Source organism: Crinia signifera, chromosome 3 (genome assembly GCF_055691185.1).
Source record: "Crinia signifera chromosome 3, ASM5569118v1, whole genome shotgun sequence".
Classification (NCBI taxonomy): domain Eukaryota; kingdom Metazoa; phylum Chordata; class Amphibia; order Anura; family Myobatrachidae; genus Crinia; species Crinia signifera.
The window spans coordinates 69,555,614-69,574,066 of NC_139219.1; the positions used below are offsets into that span (position 1 = coordinate 69,555,614).

An 18,453-nucleotide genomic window follows, 5' to 3' on the forward strand; every position below is an offset into this window, starting at 1 on the left:
GATACTGAATCTGAATGCCAAACAATCATTTTCTTGCAGATATGTAGTGCCAGTTGCATATCATGTCCTCAGTAATTTCAGTTACAGATGTCCCCAGTAGTGTCAGTTACATATCATGTCCCCAGTAGTGCTGTTACAGATGTCACCAGTAGTGCCAGTTACATATCATGCCCCCAGTAGTGCTGTTACAGATGTCACCAGTAGTGCCAGTTACAAATCATGCCCCCCAGTAGTTCTGTTACGGATGTCACCAGTAGTGCCAGTTACATATCATGTCCCCATTAGTTCTGTTACGGATGTCACCAGTAGTGCCAGTTACATATCCTTTCCCCAGTAGTGCTGTTCCATATTGAAATATTCAATAAAGATTTCTCCTACAGTATACTTCTTTTCTTTTCTTTCCCTATATGATAAACTTGAAAATAAACGGAGGAAAAAGAAATAGACATCATAGAATCTTATGGCTTATACAAAACAGAATGAAGACCTCCCTTGTGTTCTTCTCCAAAAGAAACACAGAAATGTGTAGGAAGTGTTTTCCAAGGAAGAGTGTAATAAATCCAAAGAACCCAACATAACAAAAGGAAAAAAAAAAACATGTTCACCTCAAAGGAATGGCGAAAAACACAGAGAAACGTAGGTACAGATGTAGCGGGGCTCGATAGTTTTGCCAGGCCCCGACAGTCGCCAGCTCCTGCCAGGGGACGCGTGTGCACGAGATACTTGCGCACCCTGTGGCAACAGGGTTTCCCCCAGGTCCCCGCCACCTCCCCCGCCGCAGCAGACGGTCCCCCTCGCCGCACAGATCCCCACCTAACCCTGCCCGTCTCCCTGAAGCGGAGACGGGCAGGGACCTGCTGCCCCGCCGCCGAGAGACTGGGACGCACATGCGCGTGAGATGCACGAGCGTCCCAGTTTAATGAAGTCCCTCTCCACCGGCACTCGCCAGAGGGGAGGTTCTGGCGTGCTCCGGGGCTGAATGAGAGGGGCTCCGACTGTATTACTTTTAAACTTGGTTCACCTTCTGGATAATTCACTCTTCATATATACTCCTTATTATATTGCGGGAAGAAGAAAGAAAAATATCTAGTAAAAAAATATTTCCAAAAAGATCAATTGTACAGTTTCTTACCAAAAGGATATTTCAAATGTGCGCATCACAGTTCTTTATGGAACAGAGGCTCTTATTCTGGTTGACTCGTAAGGCTGCAAATTTTGCAGCCTTGGGATCGGGGGAGAAATCATTCGATGGTTGGCAACCATCAAATAATCATTCGATGGTTGGCAACCATCAAATGATTTCTCCAGCACTCGCAGATCTAAGACACCATCCGCTGACGTCAGCTGTCCGACCACCCGCATCCGTGTCATTGGGAAATTTCCATGGGAATGCCCAGCATTTTCATGGGAAGGCCCATGAAACGCTGAGCATTCCCATGGGTGGATCCCACCTCCCGCTGCCCCACACCCCTCCACGATCGCACGCAGCAGCTGCACATGCACATAAATAACTATGGGCCTTATTCTGGTTGAATCGGTCGAATGCGTATTTTCGGACAGGAACCGAGTGTTCTTAGCCCCGCCTTCCGTACAAATCGCTCGCACTGTCCGAATGTGGTAAGATGCCGACTGAACGGACCGCGAGTAAATTTTCCATGTGAACACCTCCTCCATCTCTGGGAACCTCCCCCATCATTCGATGGTCGCCGACCATCGATTGCTGGTCCAAATGGTCAGGCAGCACCGAGTGAGCCAGACCACTCGGGCATTTCTCCATGCAAACGCAGGGATATGGGCGGGCAGCTGGCATCCGGCTATGTCATATGTCTGCCCCCACACGGCCGCATTACCATAAGTACGCCCAGCGTTTTCATCGGAACGCCCATGAAATGAGGGGCGTACGCCTATGGTAATGAGCCCAAACAGCCCTTCACGCCCCTCTCCACCCCCTGTTCGGATTGTACAGAATTCACGCCGTATTCGGACGTGCGCGGCATTCCCACATGCGCAGATACGCCTCTGCACATGCGCAAACACCAACCATCGGCCGTCCGTCCACATTCGGAGCCATCCGACTCAACCAGAATAACCCTCTATGCGCAGTCACCAAAAATTGGGGGACCGATTCAATCAGTATCACCCCCAGAGTCTCAAAGGCAGCCTGAGAGCTGCTCAGATGCTGTGGCTTATCTCTGGTAGTTCCTTGGTTACCAATGCATTTCGCCTATTACTAGTTAACTTTAAAAAAAAAATAAGAAATAAGCCCTACAGTATATACGCAAGTGGGGATCAGTTGTTATTTAAGCCCCAGAGTCCCATAACAATTAACTCTTGTGCTACTTTGGTGATTTAACATGTAAAACAATGCTCATTATGCTCTCTGTGCACTTTTTTATTTACCAGATGTCATGTTAAGTTCACTTAATACTGCTGGTGATTAACGCACGCTAATATAACACGGCCTTATCTTTTTCTATGTTACCTGAGTTACAGGTCACTACACAGTTTTGTGCTTGCCTTTTTTTCTATGTACTTTGTGACAAAAGTATGTTTGGTCTAGTACTTGACTTAGTTACATTAAACTAATAAAACTCTTGTCCATCTTTATTTGTATTCTGAGCACACATTTCATCTAAAACTGTTAGTTGCGGATTTTAATGTAAAATCAATTGTGCTCTATGCTGAAGAGCCCCAACCAGGCAAATGCTTCTGAGAACACTACCAAGTGCTCCCTGTTTCAGAGATTTAGCAATTGCAGGCACAAAACGGAAATGTAGAAACATAACATTATCTCATATATATGGGCTGCCAAGTCTGCTTGTTGTCTTACAAATCACATTTGGCAAATGCATGTTTATATAAAGCTATAAAAAGAAGGAAATGGGAGGAAAGGTTTTCTGGTAACCATGCATAGAAAAGTGCACTTGCCAAATAAATTATTCTAGCATAGATTTTCTCCTCGCATTGTTTTCACTTCAATTATTAAAGTCAGTAGGATACATTCATAGTTTTATATTGATATGTACATACTTTACTATATATTACTGTGTTTATATTGATTGATTTTCATCCAGGCAAGCTAATAATACTTTAACCCTTTCCCTGACAAGTATCTGGGTCGAATTTCCATCTCAATTGGTTTTAACTTTTCTTCAGTACATCAGTTTTGCAAGGAATAACATTTTGGGCCTGATTCAGTTTGGCATGGTAAGAAGCGAAAATCAATGTTTACCGAGCGCTGTAACGCCACCTCGCCGAATGCCTGTCCTTCTCCCCCTGCTGCAGACTCCCCCCGTATCATGTGAGGGGAGGTGTTCACTGACAGATCCCCTCACATGACTTTAGTAGCAGCAAATAGCATTCGATGGTCGCCGACCATCAAATGATTTCTCCTGCCTTCAGAAATAAAAGTCAGTTGAAACAGACTTTTATTTTCTTCAGTGTGCGCCGAAGAGGGCGCTAACGTCCTGTGACGTCAGCCGCCCACCCACTGCAGGCATAGATCTGCTGGCATTTCCATGGGAATGCACAGCATCCCATGGACGAGCACCGAAGATGTTTATTGCCATGGATTGGGAACTTATATAAAAATTTCCCCAAATTGATGCACTTACACACCCAAATCACCACCCTGCTACATTATACCCCTAATGCATGCTACCCTGTACCCCCTAACATAACTACACCACCGCTCTGTCACCCTCTACTCTCCCCTGGCCACAAGTGGCACCATGGAGCCCTCAGCCCACCAGGGGTCTTCTCTGACGCCTCTATTGCCAATCCTCCCCTGTCCTTCAGTTGTCATACTTCTCTTCCTTTAAAGAATGTTTCCCTCCTGTACTTTGTTTATCCAGTGATGTAACAATGAAAACCATAGTCCATGCAGATTCCATGGCTAAAAAAATGTCCATCTCCTTAGAGAACTCTGGTGTCTGTCAGGAAAGCGCAGCGCATATAGCCTTACCCGGAAGATTTTCCTTGTGCAGCCAGTCCTAGTCTGTTTTGCCTGTCAGCATATTGTGCAAGCCTGAAGTCTATGTCCTTGCTGTGCATCTGGGATTGTGTCACAGATGAGTCCAAGTTTCTTCCTGTTCCTTGGTACCGGCTACTAATGTCTTGACCCAGACCTGTACAGAGATAAGTGTCCTTGTTCCATCTAGGCATTTGTATTATCTGCCAATTGCAGTGCAGTATTATCTGTGTGTAAAGTTATATTGTGTCTCTCTGGTATTCCCACAAGCTATCATCTGTGTTATGGTGGGAACCAGCTCTGTGTTAAAACATCATTCTGCAGAACTGCATATATAGGTCTAGCTGTTGCAGTACTATTTAATTATTAACACCTTCATGCATTGTTGCATTTAGTGTAGTGTGGTGGGAAGCTGTATCATTGCTCACTAATTCTTTATCTTCCTAATTGTTATCTTCCTAATTGATCCAGCTAGGGATCATTTGTTTAATTAGTGTACGTTGGACTGCTAGAGGACTCTCTCCCGTGGAGAACAGTTTTGCCACATTTCTGTTTTGTTCCATGTTTTTGAGTTTTTAGTTATCAATCCTCTTGTCTGCACTGGAGGTGGTGGGCACCTTGTTTTCTGTCAAAGTCCAGGTGGCACCGGAGTTGGAGTGGACTTAATTTGCCCCTTCAAACGTGGCTATTATTGGTGGAGCCTTAGCTCTGCAGGTGCCTACAACCTCTGGGGGGATTAACAGACTTAGGGTTGGATCGTGGCCTGTTCTTCCAGGTAACCTCTTGTCTGGAATCCCCTCAGAGTCCTAACAGCTAGTCTGCTACCTACTGTGTTTGTGAATGTGTGAGAAAGAGATGTAGTTTCACTCCCAGCCAGCAGATGGCAGTGTTTTGGAGACTCACGGACACTATACATACTGTATATATATATATATATATATATATATATATATATATATAGAGAGAGAGAGAGAGAGAGAGAGGGGGGGGGGAGATAGTATGCCTGTGCTTGGAACATTTTGGACTCCCTATTTTTCTTTGTTTTGTCTTCCCTCCTCTTTAGTTTTTTTGACTGGTATTCTCCTACCCCTTACCCGCTTTCCCTCTACTCCTTGCCCTATACCCCCTATGTGGCCTATGTGTAATCGGCTCTCATTGGCTTCTACTTCTGGACATTGGGGGTTATTCAGACCTGATTGCTTCTATGTTAATTTACAGCGTCATGTTGATCAGATAGCCACCACCCGCCATAGTGAAATTCCGCCCTGTGCAAGGCTGCGAATGGCTTGCAAAAATATTGCACGTCGGCGATTAGCTGCAAATTCGTTCTCAATTCATTCACCTTCGAATGGGATTTTCCCAGTGTGTACACTCTGTGAGCAACCCAGAACCTACACCGCCAGTGGTTTAGAATCGTGCTGATTGTAGCCAGAGTTGATGTCCCATGCCTTCGTTGAAAATGCTTGACATGTATGCGGTTTTTCCTGACACAACCAGTAAACGGCTGGATGAAACAAGCAAATGCTGGCTTCCTGTCAATCAACTTGGCCTGCGATTAAACAAGACAATAGATTTTATCACTGGATGGCCTTGTGCATGTGTGCTAAGATCTGTATCCTTATGGAGCACAGTTGTCTCCAATATTCAAATTATGGCAACAGAGTTCCACATACATAAATGCCCCCACAGTGCAGGTACATAAATGCCCCCACAGTGCAGGTACATAAATGCCCCCACAGTGCAGGTACATAAATGCCCCCACAGTGCAGATACTCCGCGGACAGAATACACTCTTCCTGGCATACTGTTTCCCAGGTGGCGGGTCCGGCGATGTGGGTGCTGCAGCCGCAAATTAGCAAATTAATATGGCGGCCCAGCAGCGGGACTCGGGCCCGTGGGTGCTCATGGATTGCCATGGGTGCTCGGGCCCTTGAGTACCCACAGAATCGGCACCTATGTATATACTTACATATTTATTTTGTTGTTTTGTGTCCAACTGTTGTTTTATAATGCTTTGTATTCTGCTTCCAAATATAAAGTCTTAACCCCTTCCCGACATTTGACGTACATTTACGTCATGGTCGGGATGTACTTCCCGACACATGACGTAAATGTACGTCATGACTTTAAACTGTCACCGCGTCTATAGACGCGGTGACAGAGAGACGATGTCTGCTGTCCCTGACAGCAGACATCTTCCCTCATTGCCCAGGGGGGGGCAGCGATGCCCCCCGCCATCGGCGATCGCTGCGATTGGCTGTTCAAACGTGAACAGCCAAAAGCAGCGTTTACTGTGTTATGTGTCAAAATTTTGACTCTGCTGCCCCCTAGTGTCCAAAAAAATTAAAGGAGGTTGAAATAATGATGTAATAATAAAGTTTAGATATGGTCTATGTTAGTTATTAACTATTTTGAGTGGTATGATTATTTGTCTCACAAACAGAAAATGTAACATTTTGCAAATTGCAAAATGTTAAATTTTTTTACGACATTTTGGTATTTTTCACAAAAAAAAGAAACTGTATCGACCAAAATTTACCACTAATTTAAAGTACAATGTGTCACGAGAAAACAATCTCAAAATCACTGGGATAAGTAAAAGCAAAAAAAAGTTATCCCCACTTAAGTGATACATGTCAGATTTGAAAAAAAGGCCTCTGTCAGGAATGCAAAAACAGGCTGCGTCTGTAAGGGGTTAAGCAATGTCAACAGGGTGTTTATATACTGTGATACAGTAGCTCTACCTTTCCAAACTCTAAATCTACAGCGTTGTACAGATGGTGTGTAGCATGCACGATTTTGACTATCCCAAATTTGACTTTACCCATGGCTAATTTTGACTACGGCCATTAGCCGATTTGGCCATAGGCCAAATACACTACACTCTCTCCACAGTCTTTGTTGCCCATCAACAGCAATGCACACACAGTGGGATTGCTATGCAATTATCTAAATTGTCAAAATTGCCTGGCACATTGCATCGTGTGTACATGATTTAACTCTTCTAAAATTCTAAAAGCCTCACTTTAACCCTAATCTCAAATTTAATCTCTACATTTTTGGCTACATCACATATAAACAGCCAGTGAGGCCCATTGGAAAATGCTTCTGGTAGGCTGGCAGTAAAGGAGGGTGAGGGGGACTCCAGAAATTAATAATGGTCATTTATAGTAGGAATGTCATATTTCACGATTATTTTCATGTTATCTTTTTATTTCCTATTTAGAAGGTAATGGACAAAAAAAATTTGATTTTAGTTTTTATTATCAAATGAAAGTTTAACAGGTTTTTGTATGTTTTTAGAAATAAAAGTTTATTTGAAAGTGTGCTGTTTTTTTTTGAAAAAAGGTCACTTTAAACTGCTACTGTAATGACTTTAACTGGTTGCAGAAACATCTGAGTGTCCAAACTCCTCATCCAGTGCACATGATTTTACCTAGTAAAAAGTTAAAAAAAATATAATCAAACCAAAATGTAATTTTGAGGTATTGTAGTTTAATATAAAAAAATATATATTTTCTTTGAAATATAATGAATATTTTTCCTTCTTTGTTAATTATAGACAAACAAAGCGGTGGCCAAAGGTGACTTTCATCAAGCAAGTTCCAGTTCCCGGCGAGCACTCTTCCTAGCAGTACTGTCTATCACCATAGGAACAGGAATATATGTTGGCGTGGCTGTAGCCCTTATAGCCTACCTTTCCAAAAACAACCATTTATGAACTATAAAAAAGCATTTGACTGAATTTAAAAAAAAAGAGAGAGACTTACAGAGAAAGAGAGAGAGAGAGAAGAGAGAAAACGTCACGAGATTGAACTTTGCAAGTTGTTACCAGCATGGAGAAGCAGAGAGGGTCAATGTCTGACTTCCACAAGAATCTTACTGTACAGATTGAAATCTTTTCAAGTCATTCTTGGATGTAAATTCTTTTTTCATCATGAGTTACTTTACTAGTTCTTATTCACCTGTCTTGCAACCGTGCTGAGCAGCCAGACAAGTCACAACTGCCGGGAAAGTTTGTTTTTACTAACAGACGTGACCAGTGTAGTCTCTTACCTCTTCTAACTGTTTCCTAGTGGGACATCGCAGCAGATTAATACAGATCATGCATTCCATTGTAAACCAGCATTTCTGTCTTGTAAATCGTGAATTACAGCAATATATAAATCGAAGGACACATGATCATTCTCATGGGCTGATGAAATCAATTAAAGTCTGCCCCAGGCTCCAGAGTAATAAAACAACCTTACATTCACTAAATCAGCATGAGATTCCCTGACCTGGTTAACTTAAAATAAGATGTTTTAACTCCTTTAACATTGTTTTTCTTGAATGGGTTGTAGTAAAACAGTATTAAGCATGTTTCGGAAAAAAGCATTGATTAGTGTGATGTTATAATTGCAAATATGTGGGCAGGGAACAGCAGTGATTGAACATCAGTTGTAATGAGCCTTATAGTCATCATGGGAAATCAAATGACTGAATATTTAGACTTTTCTCTGTAGTTTCCATTCAGGTCCTGCAATACAAAGTGCAAATATAATGTATCTCGGAGGCTCTATCTTCTTTCTGCTAAATTCCCCCCCCCCCCCCCCCCCATTTTCTAAATATTTATTTTTTGAGAATGTGTGTGGAAAATATATTGAAAAATAAGTTTTTTAAGGTGTTCATCAGCTATACAAAATGCAAAAGTTACAGTTTGAAATTGTTTTAAGACTATAAGCAGCCATTTTAGATTTAACATGAAACAAAAGATACATAGAGCCCTATGTTTTTTCCTTTTCAACAATATTCACATTCATGACCAGATGTATCAAGCTTTAAAAAGTGATAAAGTGGAGAGTAATAAGCAAAATGCCAGTCTGCCGAACTGCCATTTTTCAAACCCAGTCATGGTAGTTAGAAGCTGATTAGCTGGCTTTTTATCACTCTCCTCTTTATCACTATTTGAAGCTTGAAACATCTGGCGAGGGGCTACCACGCTGAGAATAGCTGTGCCACAAAGAAAAAAGACAAAATGCAGGTGCACACCTAAACACTAAGAACACTGGCAATCGGAACAATTATAATGAACTCTGAATTTCAAAATGGAGTCATTTTGAGGGTCTTGGTAAAATTAATGCACAGAAATATGGACCCAACTAACTTGGCCAGGTGGCCTCATCAGGAGGGTCACTAACATTCCTAAGGTTCAAATCCAGAGTCTCAGCTTTCCATATAACTATGTCACCATCATTGTACTCTCTGTTTCCAACCTGTATGTTCCCCTGTTTATCTCTATGTGTACAGCCCACTAAACATTTGCAGCACACTATATTCCTCTCACTCGTCTCTTCATGCCTTCCTTCCTCCTCTGCTGTAACAGGCAAATCCACTACTTGTAGCTGCTAATCAGAAGTGATGCAGCAAGACTTTTGTGTTCCATGGTCCACAAAAGTTTGAGAACCACTGATATACAGTATAGGTCAAGATTGGCCTTATGTCTGCTAGAGATTGCAGGACAACACTACAGTATGGGAGATATTCAATCCCGGCCGCTATTTCCGACAACATTGAAGGCAGATTTCAACAAATCTGATCCGACTTTAGAACAAGTCTGATCTGTTTAGTTGGAAACTGCCTTTTTTTTTTGGACAGTCCGCTGCCATTTTCGCCCACTTTCTGACAATCGACAGTTGGAACTTTGAATTCCAGCTATTGAGTTCTTGTTGAGTGGAACAAAAACAGACCAGGTTTCCGACTTTCAGGGCAATCCGATAGTCAGAATCCGGGATTGAATACCCCCCTAAATCATAATGATCAGTATGTACAGGCTAGAGGGGGGAATTTTGCCTATGCTGAGGAAGCCTGGTCAAATACGTGATTTATCAATGATTAGTGGTGCCAGCGGAGATGAAAATGTAATGTTAGTTGAACTCACTAAATGCAAATGTGAATCTTACTAACAAGCAAGCTGTAGTGATGATCTGTAAGTCTGACTCATCATCCATGTGCTACCAGAAAAACAAATAAAGGCAATGACTTTTTTTTTTTTTAAAGCACAGATTCATAAAATACAGTATGTAAGATATAAATAATTATTTTAATGAAGAAGAAGAAATGTGGAAATATGTACGGTGCAATCAGTCAACAACAATATTTACTCATTCCGATTTGGCATCTGTATCTGCATTGTTTTTCAAGTTGCACATGTACAACAAATGTCATTGTTAATCTCATCTTGCTGTTCATTTTCAATTAAATTGTGTTCCAAAAAGAATGCTGCAGTATGTGCGAAAGGGAACGAAAGAAGTAATAATTAATCATTATTGCTTGATATTTACTTGTCTAATTTCCACTAATTGCTTATGTTAAGTGTAGATGGTGAAGCAGGTCTAAAATTAGATAAGTCACAGTAACTAATACATTTTGTTAAGTTTACTAAAACTTCTAAAAATTAAAAGGGGTGATGTTGCCCATAGCAACCAATCATCATCTGTCTATCATTTCTCCTAGAAAATGATAGACAAAATCTGATTGGTAGTTATTGGCAACATCGACCCTTGTATTTTAAAAAAGCTTTAGTAAACTTACACACAGAATTCCATCTGTAAAAGTGATGCCAAATAACTTGAGGATAGTATGACATTAACCATAGCAACCAATCAGGATTATGCTTTCCTTAGTCTAATCTAAACTCCTTAAAAACTGATATCTGATTGGTTGCAACGGGTTACAGGTTATTACATTTGCCCCAGAGATTGAAATAATCATTTTTTAGATTCCAGTGATAAATTAATTTATTATGTAGGAATTCAATTTTTTTCTGTATACCCATAACTAGGGTTATTCAGAAAGGGAAGGGGGAGAAGGAGGATGTGAGAGTTTTGTCCGCACTGGTCAGTGGTTATGAACCACTGTTGTCCTAGATAAGAGATAGTATTATCTGTCTGTAAGAAAACTGGTGTTTAATCCTGAATTGGATATATCGGTCCTAGACATTCATCCAATTTTGAATTTTGATGTGTCTGTTATTGGACCACCAGTGGTGCCCCCTGAGTATGAGCCGTATTAATGTGAACACAGATTCCAAGTGAGGAAAGAAGAGGAAAGATCACACCTCCCGTGAACAAGCGCCCAGCGAAACGTACGTCGGGACTGCCGATCACGTGGTGCACTCACGTGACCGGCACACAGCTGACAGACGGGGACGGACCAGCCCGGCGGCTACTCGTGGCTCCCAGCTCCTAACAGCGATCTCTGGTAGCAAGGTAACCACTGGATACGTCCAGCGGAACCCTTTTCACTATAATAACAGATCATACCTGCTTATTAAGTACACAGTATATGAGCTATATTTTCTGTAGGAGGGCTGGGAGACCGGGCAATACATTGATATCCACCGGCTTTATCGTGGTCATACCTGTCAAGGAAAGAGCATTTATTTTGACTTGTAAATACAATTTTGTGTCGACACTTGTGTCATCATTTTTTCTATTTTTTTCAAGCTTTTCATTTATTTCATGCGATCCCCATAAAGTGACCAATGATTATCACTCCCTAACCATTACCAACACAGTGGTAGGAAATTATGGGATGTATGAGGATCACAAAAGTGTCAAATGCATGAAATTTATCTCTCTTTCCACAGCTATCAGACAATTAGAGTCTGACACACACCCAATACCATTATTTTTGCACAGCGCTGTAAGGAGTAGGAATATAAAATCATGGGTCATAATTTTAAAATAATGAAAATAAAAGCTATATTTTAACCGAGCAATAACAGTTCAACCTCTGTCTACAAGATAAGAGTGCCCCCACCAAGAGTATATCTTTCCTCTTCTTTCCTCCCTTGGAATCTGTGTTCACATACCCATAACTAGGTAATGGTACCCATTGGAGCTATTCAATTGTTTTGCAGATTGGGAGCAAATGCTGTGGTCAGTGCCTGATTAACCAATAGGCGGATTATATTGCAACCTATGGTGCCAGGTAGGGTGGCCAATCCTTGGACCGGGATCAGCGGGAACCCGAGATTTGGCCCCCAAAACACTGGGATTTCGGGATTAGACTGCGCCTGCATGTGCAGTCTAATGCCGGGCAGCCTCTGAGCACTGCTCAGACACTGCCCAGCTTCTCCTGTACCCGGCAGTGCGGCCCTGTGCAGAGTGACAAAGCCGCACAGACAGCCTAAGCCGCCTTGAACCACACACTGTCCTGGATGTGCTGGCCGCCCGCTTCGTTAGCTTGCATCCTGCCCGGCTCCCGGAAACCCCACCTACCATAGAACTCTCTCACCCACCCGGATCCCTGCTCCCGTAGACTCCGCCCACCCACCGTCTCCCGGTCGCACCTGCCCTGCACATTTAAGTAAACATGATTGGCTTCCCTAGCACCAGGTGACAGCCAAAGAATAAAATTAAGGCTTAAATTATGCCATGCTTGTAAGCTATTACACATCCTGATGTACTGTGGTGGTAAAGTTCTTAAGGTAAATGCCAGATGGCTGTGCCAATGTAACTTACTGATGGAACCATTACTTTATGTAGAAACATTCTCCTACAACCCCAGCTGGACAGCCTAAAGCCAAAGCTTCCTTTAAACGCCACTGGCATTAGAGTCTACATGCCAGTTGTATAACCTTCCTTGCATGCACATGGGCAATATGAATGGTGAGTTATGGAGAGCCCATACACATGTGTTTAGCAGCATTACAAGGGGTGCTACATGTGTATAAGCCCTAGTGCATAACAGAAAGTTTGATTTAGGCTCTGACTGTGGTGCCCAGTAGTTCTGCTCACTATCTTGTGATGATCAGCAATGTGTGGAAAGTTATGCTTTTGGATACCCAAGCTGCAGTTCCTAATTTATGTGGCTAAACCCGGTGCATTTGGGCATGACACGCGCGATAGGTAATGAGAACTCATATCAATGTTCCCCCCTCACTTTCCTTTCTTACCTGTCAACCAGATGCAGTCCCTCCCTTTTTTTATTACGCTGTGTGCTGTGCTGCTTTGGATCTAGGGAAGCTCCTGCCACTTAGTTCATTAGACTTTTCTGCCGGCAGGATTGTGCCCCCCAACACCGGATCTGCCCATGGTGGAGGAGCTTGTGATGCCTCCCACATTCAGGTTGGTAACACTTTGCAGCACATAAATATAGTTGATCTGCATTTTTTCAAAAGGGGATATTGTCACACCTCTGTGATTAGTCAACTACCCTGACTATCGTTGCCCAGGCAATCTCTCTACAGCCCTGTATATATTATACTTTGTGCACAGAAACCACACAATCCTTTATAAGTGGCAACCACAGCTGGCTATCTGCCACTTAATACTATTATCATAAGGGTCGTGGTATGGCGCTCCAACAGGAAGGATCCCGACGGTCAGTATCCCGACTTCCGGGGCTCCAACAGTGGGGCGAGCGCAAAGAAGCCCCTTGTGGGCTCGGTGACTCGCTACGATTGCCACAGGTTCTAGTCTTCCACTATGGGGTTTGTGGAGCCCCACAATGGAGAATAGCCCCCGTGAGTCGGGATCCCCGTGTCAGAGCACCGGCAGTAGGGATTCCGATGTCAGGATACTGACTGACGGGATCCCCCTACCAGAGTGTCATCCAGCACCTTATCATAAGAAGGCTTCCGTCTTTCAAAACACCTCTTTCCACTTACAAATCTTAAAATTATAGGTGGGTCACTGAATGTAGATTTGCCAAACAGATGTATCTCCAGTGACATATTAGTCTGTGATGTCAGCCCAATCAAGGAATTCTGTTACACTGTGTTGTCTTTAATTTCACATAGACGACAGCTCTTAACAATTATCCAGCTGCTACAAAACGGCAGTCAGATAATGATGCATAGTAATGCACAAGTAATCAGAGACTTGCGAACAACCTTGTTAGCTGATAATCCTTTCTGTTTAAGTGTAAAATATTACAGTCTAATTACAATTTATTGTTTCAACAAAGGGGTGCTGATTTCTATTCAGATGTGCGGCCACATGTAATAGGGTAGGAGAATAAAAATGTGGGAGGTTCTGCTGCTGATTTTGCCATGTAATAGATTGCCGCTTTAAAAATCTCCCAAAATCTCTCACCTTCTTATTCTCGGGTGCCGGACGGGTTCCCGACAGTCGGGATCCCAACAGTCATTTACCCGGTGTCGGGATCCCGACTGTCAAAACGCAGGCAGTCGGGTGCCCGGCGGCCACCCGCTATTTTCCCTCTTGAGGGTCCACGACCCCCATAGAGGGAGAATAGAATAGGTGGCTCGCGTAGCGAGTCACCGTGCCCGCAGTGTGGCGAGCGCAGAGAGCCCGCAAGGGGCTTTTTTGCACTCGCCATGCTGTCTGAGTACCGGCAGGTATATGGATACCAATGATGCAAGGAAGCAGCATTGGTATCCACTCCAACCACATCTGATTAGCCTTACTGTCATCAACTTCTGTATGTTGTCTGTAACCAAAGTAGGCTCAATGAGTGATATTTTGCTGAGAACTGGATGTTCTCCTAGAAACACAATTGACTTTCTTAAAAACGTAATACTTAATACCAATTAATTCTAAATTCATGAAATAGAAAAATGCAATGGCGGAACTTATGAGTGGTTGGCTCAGGGGCAAAAAATTATTTGGGCCTCCACTCCAATCCTAGTTCACAATATATCACACAGCAGTGGGTGATAGGGAGAGGAAGGAGGTGACAGTATAAAGCAGGGGGAGGCAGGGAGCCATATAGGAAAGCAGAGGTGTAAGAAGGGTTGGAGGAACCCATGGGTGATTGGAAGAGTCAGAGGGTGATAACATAAGGCAGTAGGAGGCAGCGGGTGCCAGCAGAAGCCATGGGAGCAGAGGAGGGAGAGAGTGACAGTGTATAGCAGGGAGAGATTGGCATATAGTTGAATACAGTGACAAAAAAATGCAAGGAGAGGCAGAAGGCAGTGGCAGCCCCCCCCCCCTCCCCCCAATCTGGGGATGGGGAGCAGTGGGTGACATGGAGAGGATGACAGGGAGAGGCAGTGGGTGGCAGGGGTACAAGAACAATGTCCTGCATGGTGTGGAGAACAGGGAGCATGTACATTGATCGGGGCAGGAACAGAGTGGTCTGCACTCGTTTTGTGCTTTGTGGGTTTGAGCTGCAGTGAATTAACTAGATGCAGTATATGGCTGTGATCATCAGCACTGATAGGTGGCAGGACTCTTCTATCAGCTGGCACAGAAAAGGTCAGCCCTGCCATCCTAAGGTAAGGAGCAGGACCCTCAGGCAGAGGGTTCCACCCTGCTCTCTGCACTATGCTATTTATGTGGCAATGCTCAATATGGTCTGCAGTGTGCCCTGGGGATAACTCATTGCTGGTCTGGGCAGAAGCAGGCCCCTTATTCCTCAGGGTACCATTGCAATGCACCTGCTGCACCAGTGGTAGTTCCGCCTCTGGGGTAATGTTATATCATACCTCCCAACCATCCCAATTACCACGGCAATGTACTGGTTTTCAGGGATGTTCCCGCAGGTGGGGGCGGGCAGTTGGGAGTCAGCCCTGTCAGTTGCTGGCCAGCGGTAATAGACGCTGTGTGCATGCCAGAGGGGCTGGGGGCATGGCTAGAGCCTCTGAGCCACAGAGCCTCTGAGCCATGCCCCACAGCATCAAAACGGGGACGTGGCCTTGTGGGACAACACAAGTATAGGCCACGCCCCTCCCACATCAAGCCACGCCCTCTAATTTTGGGCACGCACCGAAGGCTGGTCCCTCCACACCAACACTACAAGTTGGTAGGTATGTTATATTGAAATACTGTAAGCTTTTCTCCAGCACCTATATTATGACAGTGCTCTATAACTAAAAGATACATTAAAAAATATATAACTTATTACAGTGTTTATCTTCATGTGTCATACAGCTAATTGTTCAATGAGCCACCTTTCTTTAAAACGAAAGTGTATTTCTGCTGTTGTTTTCCTTGGATTAAGGACCTTATTCTGGATCACAGCTTTGCGAGTCCACCAGCTGCATTCCGCTCAGTCGCAAATATATGTTTGCACATGTCTCGCATCTACGAGTGCCCTGTGTGTGGGAAGTGGGCAGGCAGCTGACATCTGCTGACATCAGCTGCCAGGCCCCCGCTCCATCGGTCCATCTCAATGGGAACACACAGCATTTTCATGGGAACGCCCATGAAACGCTAGGCATTCCCATGGGTGCAGCTCCACCACCGCCCCCCCCAGTCCGCACTGCTAGGTGCGAATGGAATGGCTAACAAGCAGTTTGCCGCGCACGCCTCATGCGAACGCACTGGGGATCAATGAAACCAGAACAACCCCCTAAATCTCATCCAGTTGTTCTTCACTTTTTACATATTAGAAGAAAACAGATATAACAGATAAAACAAATATACGGCAAAACAAAATATGTATGAGCTACAGATCGTGGATGCTCCATAATTGTCACCGCACATATTCCTTTCAAAAATATTTTATACAGACAAAAGAGACACACTTATGCAAACATATTTGTTTTATATTAAAGGGTGTTTCAATGTAAGTTAAGATAATTATTAGAACATATTTATGGATTCAGCTTTTGGGTTTATTTGGGTTTTAGTAAATGTCATGTAAATCTTTACAACAATCTGAAAGATTTATAATGACAAAAAAAAATTCTATAAATGAAGTCCTAATGTTTTATTTTAATATTATTGCTTTATTTATTGATGCCAGTTTTAAGCACATTACTTCACAAGTATGAAATATAGAAAAACACTAATTATTAACATAAATAGCAAAGGAGAAAAAACTATCAGCAAATACTTTTTTCTGAACTGACTACGTACACTGTGTTTATATCATTCTTTTTTTTTACAAATTAACATTTTTACAGTTCTTACAAAAGCTTAGGTACGGGATATTAACAAGATGCCGGTGATCAGAATACCAACGCAGGCATCATGATGGTCCAAATCTCAACATAACTTAGTAAATATGCTAACCCTTCTCTTTACCATCCCCCTAACCCTCCCGACTCTCAGCCTAACCCTAACCATCCCCTTCTTTAGCCTAACCTTAACCCTCCCCTCCAACAGTTCAATTCTAACCTAAACCCTTTCCAAAGTGCCTAACACTAAACCACCCCTCCGACAGCCAATCCTCCCTTCTGGCAGCCTAAACCTAACTCTCCACTGTGGCAGCCTAACCCTCCCTTTCTGCAGTCTATCCCTCCCCCTAGAGCCTGACCCTCCCCTCCCATAGCTTAACCCAGGGGTGGGCAAACTACGGGCCACGGATCTGATCTTGACTGGCCTGCGGTGTTGCTGAGGACATGTTTTGCGCTCCACATGGGGGCACCCGGACGGGTTTCCTCAGCGGCGCTGCATAACCCAGCTCCCCTGAGTCAGTTGAGTGACAGCTGAGCTGTTGGCGCCGCACAGCAGTGCAGGGCAGCCGAGCGACGGCTCAGTTGTCCCATAGTGTGCTCGGTAGATGCCAGAGGCTCTGTGATTGGCTAAGCCACAGGCTGCATAGTGCAGGAGGTGGGAACCCGGGCAATGTGTGCCGTGTGGTTGGAGGCTGCTTGGAGGAGAGACAGAGAGAGGGTCTGCTCTCCTCTTGTCTCTGTGCTATGGGCTGGCTGCTCCCTATAAAACAAGTAAGACAGCCTGTTTTTCTATATATAGAATTTGAGCTCATACCGTTTGGCTTAATATGAATTTTGTGTGCGACCCGCGAATATTTAATAGAATTGTTATGTAGCCCCCCTGCCAAAATAATTCCCCACCCCTGGCTTAAACCTATCCCTCCCCAGCATTTTGTGTTTGCCATGCTGACTTTCTGGATTCCGGCATCAGGGTTCTGAGCATTGTCAGGATTCTGGCACCAGTCTTCTGGCCACCAGCATCTTGTCCATCAAGATGCCAAATACATCCATTTAAAACCCATGATCATAATTTTCAGTACATGGAACACTGTGAATGTTACATAGTATTTTAGGCAAAATATAGCTTTAACTATGTTACTTTGCTGTGTTTGCTTTTGTAAGAATTGCATTTTAACTTATGAATTACACGGTTATGGCGGAACTTGGCCCTGTATAAAATCTCTGAACCAAAACTGATGTATATATAAATCATATATAAATCATGTAAATGTTTTCTTACTGTGTTTTAAATATGTGTTTAAAATACATGTTTAATTCTAATTATGGATATTAAGTTGTGTACTGTAAATTTGCATACATTAAATATATAAATAATGCATATTCCTTCACATGGTGAATTATATTTATATTTTACTTACAGGTAAGCTCCAGTAAGTACCAATGTTTGGTACCATAGAAAACTCCAGGGAAATTATCTCAACATTAACTTTTTCTTACTATCAGTGACCATCACTGGCCGCCACTACGGGCACTACAGTGAGTGAGCACTAGATACTCATTGACTTTGTCATTACAAGTAGAGGACTACTTTCAGTCCTGGCAATTAGCAAGAGCTAGTGGGTTTTCCTGC

At 43.3% G+C, this 18,453-nt stretch overlaps 1 protein-coding gene across 1 annotated transcript in view; it reads left to right on the plus strand.

Annotated features, from left to right (window-relative positions):
* Positions 1-18,199, plus strand: part of SYNDIG1 (synapse differentiation inducing 1) — a 283,353-nt gene extending 265,154 nt beyond the window's left edge. The window contains exon 4 of the mRNA XM_083175961.1: positions 7,533-18,199. Coding sequence (XP_083032087.1) covers positions 7,533-7,691 — 159 coding nt within the window. The 3' untranslated portion in view covers positions 7,692-18,199. The remainder of the gene's footprint in view (positions 1-7,532) is intronic.
* The last annotated feature ends 254 nt before the right edge of the window (positions 18,200-18,453 follow it).